We start from the raw sequence: 19266 nt of genomic DNA on the forward strand, positions 1-19266 counted from the left end.
CTCGTCTTCCATGAGTCTGGCATCGAGCCCAGACCTTGATTATATCCAGTTCATGGAAGGGACGCCGCCTACAGAGTCGTCAGACGACAACTAGACGGACGAGGAGTCGTTGGAGGACGAAGAAGAGGACGACGATGATGATGAGGAGGAATGGTCAAATGAGGAGGAGGAGGACGACGACAACAATGACGATGACGGCGATGAAAAGCCAACGACCAGCAGCAAGAAGCGTCCTCGCCAAGACGATGTCGCGGGGCCATCCAACAACAACAACAAGAAGAAGAAGGACTAAATTAAGCAAACTGTATATATCTTTGTTTATCCTATCAATCTCATCGCAGACGGTTAGTAATATGTATTCGACAGAGATCTTCTACATTATCGCCCACAGGTTGGTTTGTTGAACTGTGTGCCCTGACGAGCACACAATTCACAAAAAAGACCGTATGGGCTGTCTATAATGATCGCACACAATTCTGATTACCGATCTGTTTGCCGGCTATCACACACATCTCCGAATTGTTTGTGTTCACCTCAGTCATCGCAAACGGTTCATCCGAGTGAACTGTATGCCATATATCGCACACACCTTGATTTGGCTGCCCGTTTTTGTTGTTCTATCTCATCGCAAACAGTTCATACAGATCAACCGTATGCCACTCATCGCACACGCAACTAAAATATGAACCATGTTTGATGTATCATTCATCGCAAATGTTTTGCATCTTTTTTGACGGTTTTTACATCACCGTTTGCAATTAATGCATCACACACAGTTTCATCAAAGGGTCTCTGATCGTAGTGTCGTGTTAGCAGCATCCTGCAGTAGTGGATGCAGGCAGGAGTCGGTCTACTTGTCTCGGACGTGATGCCTATATACATGATCATTGCCTTGGATATCTTCATAACTATACGCTTTTCTATCAATTGCTCAACAGTAATTTGTTTACCCACTGTATGCTTTCTTTCAAGAGAGAAACCTCTAGTGAATACTATGGCCCCCGGGTCTATCTTTTATCATATTATTTCTAGATCTACAAATCAGAAACACAAAAATACCTTGCTGCAGTTTATTTACTTTTATTTTGTTTGCACTTGTATTTATCTTTTATATCCATCACTATGAGATCTCATCCTTACAAGTAACCATGAAGGGATTGACAACCCCTTAAATTGTTGTGTTGGGCGCAAGTATTTGTTTGTTTGTGCAGGTGCTATCATTGGAGACTTGTGTGTTCCTTTTACTGTATTGATATCTTGGTTCTTAACTGAGGAAAATACTTATCTCTACTTTGTTGCATCACCGTTTCCTCTTCAAGGGAAAAACCAACGAAAGCTCAAGAAGTAGCACCACCTCCTTTGTCCCTCAATGCAGTGCACGACCGATGCACCCCTCCCCTCGGTTGCCCAAGTGAGCTATTGCTCCTCCTCCTCCTTTTTCCCCATCTTCCTTAAGGTTGATGTCGACACCTGCGATGCATAGGGAACGGGCACTAGTGCTGCATCCTTTTCCCCTGCTCACCACCGGGCGCTGCTTGGCCACCCGTCAAGCGAGTTGCAATGGTCGGTCACACTACAGCAAGAGGGATGCGTCGTGCTGGCTAGATGGGAACCATGAGCCCATGAACTACAGCTTCTGCTGTGACCGGCTAAGGTTTTTCTGGGATAGGTGGCGACACGAGGGAGGATGCTTCGATGGCGAGCCAGAAAATCTGTAACCGACGTGTCAAAATGTTCCGAAGGTGGCGCCCGTACCAGACGATGGCGGTCGGCGTGGTTGGGACTTGCGACGGATGAGTGGCTTTGTTGCAATGGGGATACATGGGAGCATCGTCCGACGAGGCCGGGAGCAGGTACCATTATAGGGACAGTGCTACAACTGGCGAACGACGAGCTACAATAGACGGTTGGTGGAGCTGCATCTAGCTCGACCGCTGATGGAGAGTTGTTGTGGTGTTGTAATCCTTCGGTGGCGGAGCTGCAATCGGCAGACGGGAGGCTACAAATGACGATTAGGAAGCTACAAGGGAACATTTGTTGCTACCAGCGACGACAGTGATCCTGCGCGCTAGGGGAGGGGCGAAGCGCTGAGTGCGGGGCGAGTGGTGATGAGGCAGAGTTGCGAGGGGCGTTGTCGCGTCTCTGTGTCATGCTGCTCATAATCTATCTCACGCGCTGCCGAGAGGAAGATAGGGAATGATGGGTGTGCGTAGAGAACATACAGATAGGATCTAGACGGTTAATAATGGGCTAATAATATGACAAGCATGTGCCCGATATGAACCCTGATCGGTCGCCCGACATGTAGCTTTTTGATAGTGCTTACATTCCTCATGGAAGTCAGCATTCTTGTTTCTCTCTTTATTATTTTTATATTGCTCCCTTCTGAACTTCTCTTTGTACTTTTCTCACATACACATGAAAACACAAAAATGTATGTTGTACGAAATTCCTACTGTTGTTGTCAATAAAAACAAATCACTAGTCACCCCTTTAACTAGGCTATCATGTATGAACTGTGGGTAATTAGCATTTATACCATTGATCACCTTGTAAATCTAACATTTTTTATACATATCTTATATGGCTACGAGAGTAGGTGTCCTAAAACAGTACGGAAATGTATACATTAATTTGGTATGTAGTTATTGTGTTATATGATATGCATCACTTTGATTAGTATACAGATATGGTATCATATGATATGCATCACATTAATTGGTATACAAATATAGTATCATATGATATGCATCAAATTAATATTCTTCAAAAAAGAAAAATTGCATCACATAAAGATATGTAATTGATTCCTGCCCCTTGCTAATAAGCTCAAGCCAACATATATAGTGTCGTCTTCTTTGCCCATCAGCACAACCATTGCAAGCCTCATCTTAAACTTCACAAAGCCCATCGATTGATCCAAGGCCGGATAGCAACAACCCCCAAAACCATGAGAACCAGCCTCCTCCTTGTGGCCATTGCCACCATCGTCCATGTCATTGTTATGCCAACCACATCAATCCCCGGGGGCTGGTTTAAGATCAAGAACATCGCCGACCCGCACATCCAAGAGCTTGGCAAGTGGGCAGTACTGGAGCACACCCAATTGGGGGGCAATGATGGGCTCAGGTTTGTGAAGGTGGTGAGTGGCGATGAGCAGATTGTGAATGGTGTAAACTATCGGCTCGTCATTGACGCCTTGAGACTCGATGGCTCACACGGTACATACAAGGCAGTGTTGTTCGAGAAGGACTCGAGTAACCCAAAGACATGGAAGTTCATATCGTTCACCCCTGCAAATTGAGCATTGCCGATCCGATGATATTTAGACTAGCCATATTATTTTGATTGTAATAAGAAATGTCAAGGGATTGGTGTTGTGTTCTACCTAACAGATTATGGAAACTATTCATCATTGGCAACTCGCAATGTTTTAATTTTTTAGACGATTACGGGGAGCATGGATGTTGTCACTTGAACTCATTGCTATAACAAACAATAGCATACATAAGTTATGAAACACAAGATGGCGCAACAATCTATTCTTTATGAATGGTTGTGAAATGTGCACCTTCGTCATGAAGTTAAGAAACACAAGATGGACATTAAAAAAGAGACTAGATGGCATTTCACTTTAAGATAACTATTGTGGTCGTTGTTCTTCTTGCTATTTATGCCCTTTTGTCTTGGTGTTGGTATATGTGACTATGTATCCGCGTTGTTTTGTCACTGTGTTGTTGCAGCAGTCATGCTTATTAATTTCTATTAGTTTGATGATTTCATAACATTTATTTCTCCAAAAGAATTGCATCTCATACCATGTTTGCATAAAATCATTTAAACCGGTTGTCCTTTGAAATTTCTCAGAGAAATTGGACAAATGTCACCAAAATATTAGAAGATACTAGACATGTTGCTCATAAAACATTGAGCCCTAATGCATTTTCTATTTTTGAATGATTTACATATCATACTCATGTGATTCGTAAGATGTGCATGTTTGCACAAAGGGGAACTAGAGGCTCCACGACCACTGCCGGTGCTTAGCTAGGCCAATCTGGATTGCTATTTTTATTTTTGCGCGAAGGGCGGCGCTTGCTAACCAAGGGGTAGCCCCACGCGTTATATTGGGGCGCCCATGTACGATAACGTCTCTTCCGATTCTGGAAGTTTTAGAAAGGTTTCGATTGTATTTTTCCTTTTCCAGTGTTTTCATGTGTCGGTTGTAGCGGTTTTCTTTCAGGTTTTTGTTTTTATTTTCAAGTTTTATTTCCTATGTCCTTTTTTATTTTATTATTTCTTCTCTTTTATTCTTTCACTTTTCTATTTTTAAATTCATAAACATTTCTAAATTTCCATTTTTTGAGGTTTTGGAAAGATTTTTATCCTTTTTTCCTTTTCCAGTGTTTCCCCATTACGGTTTTCTTTTTAGATTTCATTTTAATTTTCTTTCCCAGTTCAGTTTTTTTTCCTTTTTATTTTAATTTTCTTCTACTTTATTTTTTTTACTTTTCTAATTTCGAATTCGGGAAGATCTGTCAATTTTCTAAATCTGTTTTTAATCATGCCTAACATTTTTAAAATGCACAAACTCTTATTAAAACTCCTTGATTTTTTGAAAATAAGAATATATTTGTAATTTACTAAACCTACTTTTATAGTTCGTGGTCATTTTGTCGTTTCCTCAATATTTTTCTTATATCTGTGAACATGCCCCTATTGGTTTTCTTATGGCGGGATACAACTCAAATAACAAATATTCTTTTGCACGTGGTCTACGAGCTGCTGCTCAATCCATTACTTACGAAATACCATTAACTTTTTGTGTGCTAGCAATATCTCTATGTGTGATTTTTTAGAATAGCATCTTTTCTTATAAAATCCATTAACTCTTTATATTTGTTTTCTCATTCAGTGTCTTGGTTGGTAAGTTAAACTGGATAGTTATATGAAAGAAACAAAACAGCTTGTAGGTTTGTACTACAAAGAAAAAAACTCCATTCCTACGTAGAAAAAAAATGAAATCGCTTGAACATTTGAGGAAATTTAGGACTACTTTTAATCCATAAATATTTTCCAAAATCATGTAATTTTGTTAAATCGATAAGCATTTTTAAATTCTATTTTTAATTCATAATTATTATTTAATTAATGAACACTTTTCTAATTTTCTGTAACTAAGGAACACCTTAAAATTCATGATCATTAATTAATTCATAAACATCTGTTTTGATTCGCGAACAAATTTAAAAATTCTGGAATGTTTTATAATTTTGTGATTTAAAAGAATCATGAATCCTATGTTTATTCGCGAAATCACAGTTTCTGGTTTTCAGAAAGAAAAAAATGACTCAAAATTCTCTAGCAGTAGGGCAAACAAAATATATCAAAATCGCTAAGTGGAAAGACCCACCCAGCCGTGGTTGCATTTGCTAAGATGTACAGCGCAAATGCTATGTACAGCTGACAACGAACGATGAGATACCGCTCACCCACACAGTGCTATGTATCTTCTTCTTTTCTCTCTTGATTGGTTTCTTCATTTTATTATTACTTTATTAGCAAAATTCGAAAAATTCAAAAAAAAATCAAAATTTTTAGACTTTTGGGTATTTTGTAACGACTCACCCACACATTACTATTTTTTCCGTGTTTGCAGAAACTATTCAATATTCTGTAAAATGTCCAGACTTTTAAAATATTACCTGCCTTTCTTAAAAAAATTGGAAGTTTAAAATGTTTTATATTTCATAATTTTAAATAATCATTCGATTTTTCCAAAATCTTCCTTTTTTAAATCTCGTTTTGAAAAATTGTTTGTGCTTTTTTGAAATTGTCTGAAATTTCAAATTAATCTAAATTTATAAGATGCTTGGAATTTCAAAAATAATCATGATTTAAAGATATGTTCACAAATTTTAAAAATTATGACTCTTTTCAAAATTTATTTTGCGATTTCAAAAAATGTTTGCGTTCTGAAGAAATGTTTCGGAATTTCAATTTTTTCACTTTTCCAAAAATTGTTCAGTTTTTAATTCCGGAATTTGTCTTTCAAATTCATGATCTTATTTCAAATTGGTGAACTAAGTTTGAAATCGAGAACATTTTTAGAATTTGAAGAATATTTTTATGAAACTGTGATCTTTTTTTGATTGAATATTTGTTTTTCAAATTCATGAGCATTTTTAAAATTCGTGAATTTGTTTCCAATGCATGGTATTTTTCTTCATTTTCCATACATTTGTTTAGGGTAGCATGGGGCCGATGATGTTGTGTCTCCGGCCAAATTATACTGAAGATCAAGCGTTGGTCGTAGGCAGCCAGACATGGGATGACCGCGACGGACATCAAGCCAATTTTCCTTTACCATCAAGTAAGCCAAATTGTGATCTCCGCCTCTGCGAAGGACAAGCTAATTTTTTATATGGTGAACTTGAAGGCATCAAGTAGTATATATGACAAAAAAAGTTATAACCAACCAAATAGCAACTACAATCAGCCTATATGAACATATTAACTCCAAAGTGTGATACGAAAACTGGTAGAATAACAACTATCAATTTATCACTTGGAATCAAACTTCCAAAAAATATTCGTTGGCACTCTTGAAATAAAACATGGAGTCGAAATTTGAAAATACTAGAGAATACCCCGAGCTTTGCTGCGGGAATCGATTGCAATATATTTTAGTGAATTGATTGCATGAAACATGCATAGTTGAATTAATAATCTATGAAATAAATTTAAAATAAGTATTATATATTGTATTTCATTATTATGTAGTCACAAAATATTTAGAATATAAGTGGCATAATATAATAAATATTTTTTCCATGAATGTTGAGTGGACTTCTAATGAGGTGCATGTGTGATGACTCGTGAGATGAGATGTGTGCATGAGATGAACTAATAATGAACAACCTTTCCTCATACATGTTGTGATGGGACTTTCATGAGATGGCATGTGTTCATGTTAAGATAATAGAGATAGTAAGGATGAACTATTTTAGATACTAGATGATGCCCTGCACATTGTTGCGGGATATTGGAAGAATTTCAGATATTCGTGTTGCTTTATGTTGATGGGCTCGCCATAAGGGAAAGTGATCTAACACAAAGTAATTCTTGTTTGCTCAGTGCAATGTCATCAAACAAAACCGATGGATTAGCACACCACAACGTGAAATGAAATAAGGAAATATAAATGTCATAAGAAGATTCATCACTAAACCTATTTATTTCAACATGCAAGCATCACATCTATGTTCTCAAGTGTAAAAAATGAGAGGCACCAGTTTTAAGGAGTGTAAATAGTTCAACCTGCAAGGTACAATTTCTCATATTTATTTCGATGAACAATATGTATGCACCTGTCAAATTAAGGTAAGTTGTACATAACTTACTCAATTGAATCAATGAATATGAACTATGATATTCCCGAGGAAGGGTATAAAGACAATAGTCTTCAAAAGCATTGCCCTGGCTAAAAGAGAATTAACCAAAAGACTGAAAGATGTAAACACATGTAGCAAAACTGTGTGTTAGTTTTTGTATCATACGATGAGTTTAATATTTGAAAGGGGAGAGAAAAAGTAACCAATCAAACTACATGCCCTAGCTTCTACAAACTAAACCAACGAAATAATGCAGTAAGAGGTACACGATCATTGATTATGAGAAAGAGAGGTAAAGTGAGATTAACATACAAAATGTAGAACGGTCCCTTTTTCTTGTGTTTTGTGTGATACTCAACCTTAACGTCATTCTAACAAAGTGGCCCTTACATTTAGTCTAGCTAATAGGCTGCTAATGCATTAGGCTAGAGAAAATTGTTGACACACACGTGTGCGACTTATAATACAAACAACGGGTTGTCTCTGAACATACTCAAGGAAAGCATAGTAACATAGTAAAAGAATTAGTAGGCTAAGTGACGGAGTTTCAAAAAAAAGTGATGCTAGAGAAGCAAGGTGAGGAAAACTGGATAGAGAAATCCTCAAGAAGAAGATGGTATCAGGGGAGGGGGGGGGGGGGGGGGGGGGGGCTGAAACAGGCTGCAGGCGGCATCGAGGGGTGTAGATGTATCCCAGCCATCATGCACGAGAGCTGCATGCAATGGGTTTCAACAATGACTTCAAATTTGTCCAAGGGCAAAACTTGGCCATTGTGGATTAGGGGTGCCGGGTGTGGTGATGATGGAACGTATCTGCTCCACTAGCTAAAGAGGAGATCAATTGCATCGTTTACTTCTCTAGAGTGGAGATGGGAGTCAATCTGTTTCAGTAGTTGGCACTGGGGAATGAGATTTACTTGAGAAGGTGATGAGGGAGAGGAGAATCAATACGTGGGAGTGTAAATTGAGGGGAAAACACTACCCATGGTCTGTGAAGTATATGAGACGCTACTATTGGGAGGTAGAAGGACACTGCTTGGGATGAAGTTTCATAATAAATAAAATAAAAAGGTAACATAAGCAAATGACGTGGCTTCACCATACGGCCGCAAAATTTACTAGTGGGAGGCAGCTATTTAGGAATAGAGGATAGAGGATGACAACAAAAGCGGATCAGTCAGCACGGTCCAAAAAGCAACAATACCGTCCTCTACTATGCTCGGCACCAAGCCCAACGTACTTCGACCCACCACCACTTAACCATCAGCATTTTTCCCCGTTGCTAAAAATCAAAGGCCCGGTTCGCTAAAAGGAAAAATGATTCCTCCTTCTTCCTCCTAGAGATGCAGACAGACATGTTGAGGTGCTTTAATGGCGATAGGGAAAAGGGTGTTCCCTACTCACATATACCTGGAAAGAGAGTCCCTTTGATTCGGTGGCTGGGGGACCGCCCCTCTCACCATGTCTCCTCGGCCTGGCCCTGCTGCCGCTTCTAAAGAAAAAAGGAGATAGCAACACCGGGCAGTTCTACTGCTTCATCTTAGACTATACTTTAGTCATAATACCTAAGTAGAAGGAGACGGTAATCCGACCTTAGTTTAGATGTGCTCTCTCCATTCATAGATATAATATGTTCTAACTTCTTTCGGAAGAACGCTAATAGCGGAAACGTTTCCTAGGAGCGTTTTTCCAGGGAACCGTTAAATTGTCATGCAATTTTAACTAAAGTTACATGGCAAGTTCACAGAATTTGCCATGATCGATAAAGAAAAATGTAAAGTATCGCCAAAAAATACCAACATTTTTATTGTTTTGTCATACGCGTGATCTTGAACCAGTGGTTGTGGGGGTGTTCCCTAGGACCTCTAACCAGAGAAATTTCCCTGGTTATCATTTCACTCATTTCAGTCATTTCAGTCTATACCTAATCCACATTAAAATATTCAGAATAGTTTTTTAGCATCAAAACCAAGACAACACATACTTTTTCTCTTACGGAACACATTAAGTGAGAGCACTTCTAAATACAACAATAAGGTACGGTAGTACTATGCATTGAAGGGGATATATCTAAATGCATATTTAATCCATATATTATTGTATATACTATAAGGCAATCTCTACCACGGTGCATCAAGATGGACATACCAAAAGTCCGCGGACAAGTCCGGACGTTTTTGTAGACGACAGATAGTGCAACAGACATCCAACCCGGTGCACCAAATGTCCGCCCATATATCAAACTAACAATTCACGGAAATCAGATGAAATTTAAGCAAGTGTCATACACATGCAAACTACAACAAAAATTTAAAAGCTCTAAACTAAACCACGCGAGGTACCGAACGGTGACTTCATAGCCATGGCCTTCGAGGTCGCCAACACCTCCGTCCTCATCCACGTCGTCATTACTGCCATCCTTCCAGTGACAGCCAACCTACCAGGGGTTGCGCCAGCCCTGACCGGTCGCCGCTGCACGTATGCAGTGAAGCCTCCCCGCCTCACGCACACGATTGGCCGCATGCGGCTTGGAGCGACAGTCAGGCACTGGCCAAAGCCGTCTGCCCTTGCCTTTGCCAGTGAGGGAAAGAGTGGCATGCTTGGACTCGGCTAGCCCGATCCTGTAAAGCTGGCCATTGAGCTGGCGGTGGTGGCGGGAGGAAGTTTTCGCGGTGGTCCTGGACCGAACAGACGAATGGCGCACCCGCATTGTCGGTCGTCGTCCTAGTGCACGAGGACAAGGAGTTGTCATTGCGACCAAGGAAGTGAAGAAGGCGCCCGCTTCAATGCGAGCGCAACTATCAAAGTAGGCTTCTCGACCATCGCATTCGCATTGAGGCAGTGTCAGTCAGCCGCCCGGTCACATTGGTCTGGCCGGCATGAATGCAGGTAGGCGACCATCCGACTACGTCCGTTCTGAGCAGTAGTGAATGCACTGGGTGACTTCTGAAACAGAATATGCAGCGAAGGTTTTGGGTGGGACCGCATAGTCCTGCACCTACGTGACGGATCCTCCTACTGCTTTGTGGCATTTCGGACATCCGGATCGGCCTGTGAAAGTTTGGTGCACGATGTTGGATGACACAAATTGTCAGGACCGTGTAAGCCGGACATTTAGTGGCATTTTGATGCATGGCGTTGGAGATACCTGAGAGTGACCACAATTTACGTCCTATGGAATAATTAAGACTTGATGATCCCCTGCGTTGTAATGGCCCTCCTAGACGTATGAATCATACTCAGGATGCTCGGGTCGCTGCTAGCTTGGGAATTTTGGTTGGGAAACTGGGAGAGTGGATATGGCCTTTACCCGAGCTAACGGGGTGGCCCGACTGCTGGTGAGTGTTCTGGATATTGAGTTCGTGCCAGATGTGGTTAAGTGGACACATAGGGGCCAGATCTACAACCTCGAGATTGAGTTTGAGGATATTGGTCATTTCGCTGAGGCTCTGGCTGGGACTGATGTGTATATGCACGATGGAGATGATGGTTTGGGTGCTAAGGAGGCGCCAGTGGATGATGTTGGATGAGAGTTGTCCAACGGATCGGGGTCCGTCTCTCAGACGCCCGGGGACGGGAGGGCACCATCCTCTTCGGTGCCAATGAACACTCTGAGATTTGGGTCGTTTGAGCCAGCTTCTGCTCCTCTGGAGTGATCGGATGGAGTCTGATGACGTTTTTGAGCGCACGTTACCTACCATGGACTTTGATGCTGCTGACGGTCCTGTGGTTGGGGGCTTGGAGGCGATTGTCACTGAGATAGCCTCAGTTGAGGGAGGGGGGAGGATCTTGGGCGGGTGGCCCCTCGTTCTCCCACCCTGACCGTTGTCTCATCCCGGCCGAGGGAGCCGACGATGATGGTTGTGGCTATGGGAGGAAGCCCTGGGCAGGTGGCCTCGGCCCCTTCTTCTCCTCTGGCGGCTAGGGTGGCCGCACCTGCTGTGGTGCCCGCGACTCCCTCTAGCAAGAGGGCCGAGTCGGGTGGGGAGTTCGGGCAGGGGGGCATGCACTCCCCTCCCCCTGCGCGCCTGCTACCCAGGGTGACGGGTCGCGGCTGACGTCGACGGGGCCGCAGAGCTCCTCACCGTTGCTTGCGGCAGCACTTGGCGCTTCTTCGAGTGGTGCAGCCCCGCGGTGTGGTGGGGGTGAGGCTGGAGGTCTTACCTCGAGCGGGGCTTGACACGTCTCCGTCGTATCTACTTTTTCAAACACTTTTGCCCTTGTTTTGGATTCTAACTTGCATGATTTGAATGGAACTAACCTGGACTGACGCTGTTTTCAGCAGAATTGCCATGGTGTTATTTATGTGTAGAAACAAAAGTTATCGAAATGACTTGAAACTCCACGGAGCGTATTTTGGAAATAATAAAAAAATACTGGCAAAAGTTCAAGGCCAGGGGGCCCAAACCCTAGCCACGAGGGTGGGCGCACGCCTGCCCCCTGGGCGCGCCCCCCTACCTCGTGGGCCCCCTGGAGCTCCTCCGACCTCAACTCCAACTCTATATATTCACTTTCGGGGAGAAAAAAATCAAGGAGAAGGATTCATCGCGGTTTACGATACGGAGCCGCCGCCAAGCCCTAAAACCTCTCGGGAGGGCTGATCTGGAGTCCGTTCGGGGCTCCGGAGAGGGGAATCCGTCACCATCATCATCATCAACCATCCTCCATCACCAATTTCATGATTCTCACCGCCATGCGTGAGTAATTCCATCGTAGGCTTGCTGGACGGTGATGGGTTGGATGAGATTTATCATGTAATCGAGTTAGTTTTGTTAGGGTTTGATCCCTAGTATCCACTATGTTCTGAGATTGATGTTGCTATGACTTTGTTATGCTTAATGCTTGTCACTAGGGCCTGAGTGCCATGATTTCAGATCTGAACCTATTATGTTTTCATGAATATATGTGAGTTCTTGATCCTATCTTGCAATTCTATAGTCACCTACTATGTGTTATGATCCGGCAACCCCGAAGTGACAATAATCGGGACCACTTCCGGTGATGACCGTAGTTTGAGGAGTTCATGTATTCACTATGTGTTAATGCTTTGGTCCGGTACTCTATTAAAAGGAGGCCTTAATATCCCTTAGTTTCCGCTAGGACCCCGCTGCCACGGGAGGGTAGGACAAAAGATGTCATGCAAGTTCTTTTCCATAAGCACCTATGACTATATTCGGAATACATGCCTACATTACATTGATGATTTGGAGCTAGTTCTGTGTCACCCTTGGTTATGACTGTTACGTGATGAACCGCATCCGGCATAATTCTCTATCATCGATCCATTTCCTACGAGCTTTCCATATATTGTTCTTTGCTTATTTACTTTTCCGTTGCTATTGTTACAATCACTACAAAATACCAAAAACATTACTTTTGTTATCATTACCTTTTGCTACCATTACCACTACTATCATATTACTTTGCTACTAAATACTTTGCTGCAGATATTAAATTTCCAGGTGTGGTTGAATTGACAACTCAGCTGCTAATACTTGAGAATATTCTTTGACTCCCCTTGTGTCGAATCAATAAATTTGGGTTGAATACTCTACCCTCGAAAACTGTGGGTTATCAGGGCTACTCGAGAGGAGGTTGTAGGATCGAAAGTATGTCTAGAGGGGGGTGATTAGACTACTTGACCAAATAAAAACTTAACCTTTTCCCAATTTTAGTTCTCGGCAGATTTTAGCTATTTTAGGACAAGTCAAGCATTCATCACACAATTCAAGCAAGCATGCAAAGAGTATATTGGCAGCGGAAAGTAAAGCATGTAACTTGCAAGAATGTAAAGGGAAGGGTTTGGAGAATTCAAACACAATTGGAGACACGGATGTTTTTCCCGTGGTTCGAATAGGTGGTGCTATCCTACATCCACGTTGATGGAGACTTCAACCCACGAAGGGTAACGGTTGCGAGAGTCCACACAGGGCTCCACCCACACAGGGTAACGGTTGCGCGAGTCCACACGGGGCTCCACCCATGAAGGGTCCACGGAGAAGCAACCACCCACAAAGGGTCCATGAAGAAGCAACCTTGTCTATCCCACCATGGCCATCGCCCACACAGGACTTGCCTCACTAGCGGTAGATCTTCACGAAGTAGGCGATCTCCTTGCCCTTACAAACTCCTTGGTTCAACTCCACAATCTTGTCGGAGGCTCCCAAGTGACACCTAGCCAATCTAGGAGACACCACTCTCCAAGAAGTAACAAATGGTGTGTAGGTAATGAACTCCTTACTCTTGTGCTTCAAATGATAGTCTCCCCAACACTCAACTCTCTCTCATAGGATTTGGATATGGTGGAAAGAAGATTTGAGTGGAAAGCAACTTGGGAAGGCTAGAGATCAAGATTCATATGGTAGGAATGGAATATCTTGGTCTCAACACATGAGTAGGTGGTTCTTTCTCAGAACATGTGAGTTGGAATGATGTATGTGTTCTGATTGCTCTCTCTCAATTGAAGAGGAGGTGGAGGGGTATATATAGCCTCCACACAAAATCCAACCGTTACACCGTTTTCCAATCTCGGTGGGACCGAATCAACAAACTCGGTCGGACCGAAAATGTAAACCTAGTGACCGTTAGAGATTTTCGGTGGGACTGACATGCAACTCGGTAGGACCGATATGGTTAGGGTTTGGGCATAACGTAATCTCGGTGAGACCGATTACACAAACTCGGTGAGACCGAATTTGGTAATTAGCTAACCAGAGAGTTGGTCAGGCAAACTCGGTGGGACCGATTTGCTCTTTCGGTGAGACCGAAAAGTTACAAAGGGGAAACACTGAATTTACATTGCAATCTCGGTGGGACCGATTCGCTCTTTCGGTGAGACCGAAAAGTTACGGAAGGGAAATAGAGAGTTTGCAATCCCATCTCGGTGAGACCGAGATCCCTATCGATAGAACCGAATTGCTAGGGTTTGGCAGTGGCTAATGACAAGTGAAACTCGGTGGCGCCGGATAGGAAGAATCGGTAGGACCGAGTTTGGCTTAGGGTTTAGGTCATATGTGGATATGGGAAAGTAGTTGAGGGTTTTTGGAGCATATCACTAAGCACATGAAGCAAGAGGCTCATTATGCAACACCTCATCCCTCCTTGATAGTATTGGCTTTTCCTAAAGACTCAATGTGATCTTGGATCACTAAAATATAAAATGAAGAGTCTTGAGCTTTTGAGCTTGAGCCAATCCTTTTTCCTTAGCATTTTGAGGGTTCCACTTTCACATCCATGCCATGCCAATCATTGAGCTTTCCTGAAATAATCATCTTGAAATAGCATTAGCTCAATGAGCTATATGTTGTTATGAATTACCAAAACCACCTAGGGATAGTTGCACTTTCAGAGGTCATCGCTTATGGAGGGATTCCGGATCAGGTACCTGAGGGGCGTCGGATGAGCTGCCGCCTCCAGGATCACCCGGAGGTTGATGACATGCAGCAGCGGTGCGCCATGAGGGCGGCCAAGCTTCGTGACATTGAGGTCACTACTGGTATGTCGGTCAACACCTATAATTCCATTCTGCATTTTGATGAGATTATTAATAATGCAAATCAATTAGGAGTTTCACTAGGTAGTAATGATAGTGAAATTTCTAACTTCGTAAATGATATCCTGGATTTGGAAGCGGAACGCACTTTAGAAATGATTCGAAACTTAGCAGCGGTCAAACCCATGAATGATTTTGACATAGATGCGTTGGGAGTCAGGGTGCTCGATAACTTTTGTGCGGATCTTGCACCATCCCTTCCTGAGACAGAGGAGGAGGAGGATCCTTTCGAGGCTGAGGTAGTTAGGTCCACGGAGCCGGTTGTGAGGACCGGGTGGAGGATCAAAACAAGGCTAAACGCAAGTGGAAGCGGAAGATTTACCCTGCTTCAGCGGTGCATAGAAGTGCTAGGATCTGTACTACTAAATAATTTCATGAAGAAATGTGAGAGGAATCTTTTGAAATAGCAGAGGTCTGAAAGACTTGGCTAAAAGAAGGTTTCTTGCGGATGCTTCTATCGAGCATAGGTTGGATTTTATTGCTCTCTCGGAAACTGGTAGAGATAATTTTGCTCCCCAGTTTCTCAGTACTTTATCGGGAGGTGTCAATTTTGATTGGCACTGCCTACCTCCGAGAGGAAGATCAGGTGGGATCTTACTTGGAGTTAGATGCGAATCGCTGGAAGTCCGAAGCGTAGTGATGGGAGATTTCGCAGTTAAGTGTCGGGTTAGATTGAAAGCCGATGGGTTTAATTGGGCACCGGTGGCGGTATATGGTGCCGCACAGCCCGAACTCAAACCAGAGTTTTTGGCAGATCTGGTTCGAATTTGTGGTTCCGAGCAGCTTCCAATCTTGGTTGGGGTGACTACAACATTATTAGAAGGCGAGAGGAAAAGAACAATGATAACTTCGACGACAGGTGGTCGTTTATGTTTAATACCATTATTGAAAGCTTGGATCTGGGAGAGATAGAGCTTTCGGGTAGAAAATTCACCTGGGCTAATACCTTGCCAAACTCGACGTTTGAGAAGCTGGATCGAGTCCTCGCGAGCGTCGAATGTGAGCAGAAATTTCCCTTGAAAATAGTCCAAGCGTTATCGCACGGAGTATCAGACCACACACCTTTACTGGTTGACTCTAGTGAGGCAACCTACATGGGGAACAAAAAATCCTTTTCTTTCGAATTGGCATGGTTTGAAAGAGAAGGCTTCTTGGATCTGATAGCCAGGGAATGGGCTAAAGATGCAGGAGGTAGGACTTCGGTTGAGCGATGGCAGAATAAGATAAGGCACTTGAGAAGTTTCTTGCGTGGGTGGGCTAAGCATCTTAGTGGGATTTATAAGTGTGAAAAGGAAAGGCTCCTTACACTTATTCAGTCCCTAGATTTAAAAGTCGAGTCCACAATTCTAGAGACCATGGAGCTTCATGCTAAAGTTGATTCGGAGATGAGATTGAAAGAACTTCTCCGTGAAGAGGAATTGAAGTGGGCGCTGCGAGCTAAGGTTCGCAAAGTTGTCTAGGGAGACGCGAACACTCAATTCTTTCACATGATCGCCAATGGCAAGCACAGAAAGAAAATAATATTTCAGCTTGAGCAAGACGAAGGAACGATTTTAGGACAGGAAAACCTAAAATTATACATAATCAAATACTACAAGCAGTTGTTTGGGCTTCCGGAGGATAGTTGTGTATCCTTGGATGAGTCTAGGATTGAGGATGTTCCTCAACTTGCTCCAGACGAGAATGATATTTTTACTGCCCCATTTTCGGAGAAAGAGGTGTTTGAGGCCATTTCACAGATGAAGAATAATAAGGCTCCAGGGCTGGATGGATTTTCGACGGAGTTTTATAAAAAGTGCTGCCATATTATTAAGGAGGATTTGATACCGATGTTCCATGATTTATTCTCTAGACAGCTTCAATTGTTTCACCTGAATTTTGGAATGATAACTCTGCTTCTTAAGAAAATAGAGGCTGTGAGAATTGAGCAGTTCAGGCCAATCTATCTTCTTAACTTTAGTTTCAAAATTTTCACCAAGGTAGGGACTAATAGGCTCACGCAGATTGCGCATTCTGTGGTGCAGCATTCCCAAACTGCTTTCATGCCGGACAGAAACATCCTAGAAGGGGTTGTGGTCCTTCATGAAACGCTCCATGAAATTCACACAAAAAAACTAGACGGGGTTGTTTTCAAGGTGGATTTCGAAAAAGCGTATGATAAAGTCAAATGGCCTTTTCTTCAACAGACCTTGCATATGAAAGGTTTTTCTCAAGCCTGGCGACGCCAGATAGAATCTTTCACACAAAAAGGGAGTGTTCGAATTAAAGTGAATGACGACATAGGTCGTTATTTCCAGACACATAAGGGCCTGAGACAAGGTGATCCGATGTCTCCTATTTTGTTCAACATTGTGGTTGATATGTTGGCAATTCTAATAGGAAGGGCTAAGGAGGCTGGTCAGGTAGGTGGCAGGGTGCCTCGTCTAGTGGATGGAGGTGTGTCTATCCTATAGTACGCCGATGATACTATCATCTTTATGGAGCAAGACTTGGCAAAAGCGAGAAACATGAAGCTGGTGTTATGCTTATTTGAACAATTGACCCGGTTAAAGATTAACTTTCATAAAAGCGAATTGTTCTTGTTTGGAAGAGCCAATGAGGAACAAGAGGCTTATAGGCAATTGTTTGGGTGCGAATTGGGGGCTTTACCTTTTTACGTATCTAGGTATACCAATTCACCATCGTAGGCTGACAAACCGAGAATGGAAGTGTATTGAGGATCGATTTGAGAAGAAACTGAGCTGCTGGAAGGGCAAGCTCATGTCATACGGAGGCCGATTAATTCTTATTAATTCGATTCTCACGAGTATGCCTATGTTTCTCCTATCTTTTTTCGAGGTTCCAGTTGGAGTTAGGAAAAGGCTAGACTTCTATCGATCCCGATTCTTCTGGCAGAGTGATGAACTAAAACGAAAATACAGACTCGCCAAATGGGATATTATTTGTAGACCAAACGACCAAGGGGGTCTTGGCATTGAAAATCTTGAAGTCAAGAACAAATATCTTCTCAACAAGTGGCTATCTAAGTTATCTGTAGAGACGGAGGCCACATGGGCGCAGATTCTCCGAAGTATCTTCACTCCAAAACTTTGTCCCAGGTGACAACGAGGCCGATGGACTCGCCTTTTTGAAAAGGACTGATGAGAGTTAAATCAGTTTTTTTCAATAGGACAAAGTTTATAATCAGAAATGATACCACCACGCGATTCTGGAAGGATACTTGGCTAGGGGAAACACACCTCGAGCTTCAATATCCGTCTCTTTATAGCATTGTTCAACAAAGAGACGCTTACATTGTAACAGTACTTCAATCCATCCCTCTCAATATTAAATTCAAGAGGACGCTAACCGGAAATCATTGGGAAGCTTGACTCCATTTAGTGAGTCGCCTGATGGAGATTCAGCTGTCTCAACAGTCCGATCAGTTGCGCTGGAAGCTTACTAGGACTGGAGAGTTTACAGTTAAATCTGAAAGATCGTGGATGTCGCCTAGAGGGGGGTGAATAGGCGTTTTAAAATAATTACGATTTAGGCTTGAACAAATGCGGAATAAACCTAGCGGTTAATTTGTTAAGCACAAAACCTAAAACAACTAGGCTCACCTATGTGCACCAACAACTTATGCTAAGCAAGATAAGCAACTATGTGATAGCAAGATATATGACAAGAAACAATATGGCTATCACAAAGTAAAGTGCATAAGTAAAGAGCTCGGGTAAGAGATAACCGAGGCAAGCGGAGACGATGATGTATCCCGAAGTTCACACCCTTGCGGATGCTAATCTCCGTTTGGAGCGGTGTGGAGGCACAATGCTACCCAAGAAGCCACTAGGGCCACCGTAATCTCCTCGCGCCCTCGCACAATGCAAGATGCCGTGATTCCACTAAGGGACCCTTGAGGGCGGTCACCGAACCCGTACAAATGGCAACCCTTGGGGGCGGTCACCGAACCCGTACACTTTGGCAACCCTTGGGGGCGGTCACCGATACCCGTCAAATTGCTCGGGGCGATCTCCACAACCTAATTGGAGACCCCGACGCTTGCCCGGAGCTTTACACCACAATGATTGAGCTCCGAACAACACCAACTGTCTAGGGCGCCAAGGCACCCAAGAGGAACAAGCTCTAGGGTGCCCAAACACCCAAGAGTAATAAGCTTCTCAAACTTCACTTCCACGCATCACCGTGGAGAACTCAAACCGATGCACCAAATGCAATGGCAAGGGCACACGGAGTGCCCAAGTCCTTCTCTCTCAAATCCCACCGGAGCAACTAATGCTAGGGAGGAAAATGAGAGGAAGAACAAGAAGGAGAACACCAA

At 42.9% G+C, this 19266-nt stretch overlaps 1 protein-coding gene across 1 annotated transcript; it reads left to right on the forward strand.

The window, feature by feature from the left end:
• The first annotated feature begins 2874 nt into the window (after positions 1-2874).
• Positions 2875-3415, forward strand: LOC125525998 (cysteine proteinase inhibitor 6-like). The gene has a single exon (XM_048691013.1). The coding sequence runs from the start codon at positions 2951-2953 to the stop codon at positions 3302-3304; it is 354 nt and encodes a 117-aa protein (XP_048546970.1). The 5' UTR covers positions 2875-2950; the 3' UTR covers positions 3305-3415.
• Positions 3416-19266: the final 15851 nt, after the last annotated feature.

Source organism: Triticum urartu, chromosome 7 (assembly GCF_003073215.2).
Source record: "Triticum urartu cultivar G1812 chromosome 7, Tu2.1, whole genome shotgun sequence".
Taxonomy (NCBI): domain Eukaryota; kingdom Viridiplantae; phylum Streptophyta; class Magnoliopsida; order Poales; family Poaceae; genus Triticum; species Triticum urartu.

Excerpts from the sequence above, each read along its gene's own strand:
- LOC125525998 (XM_048691013.1), top strand. The coding sequence starts at position 2,951 with ATGAGAACCAGCCTCCTCCTTGTGGCCATTGCCACCATCGTCCATGTC.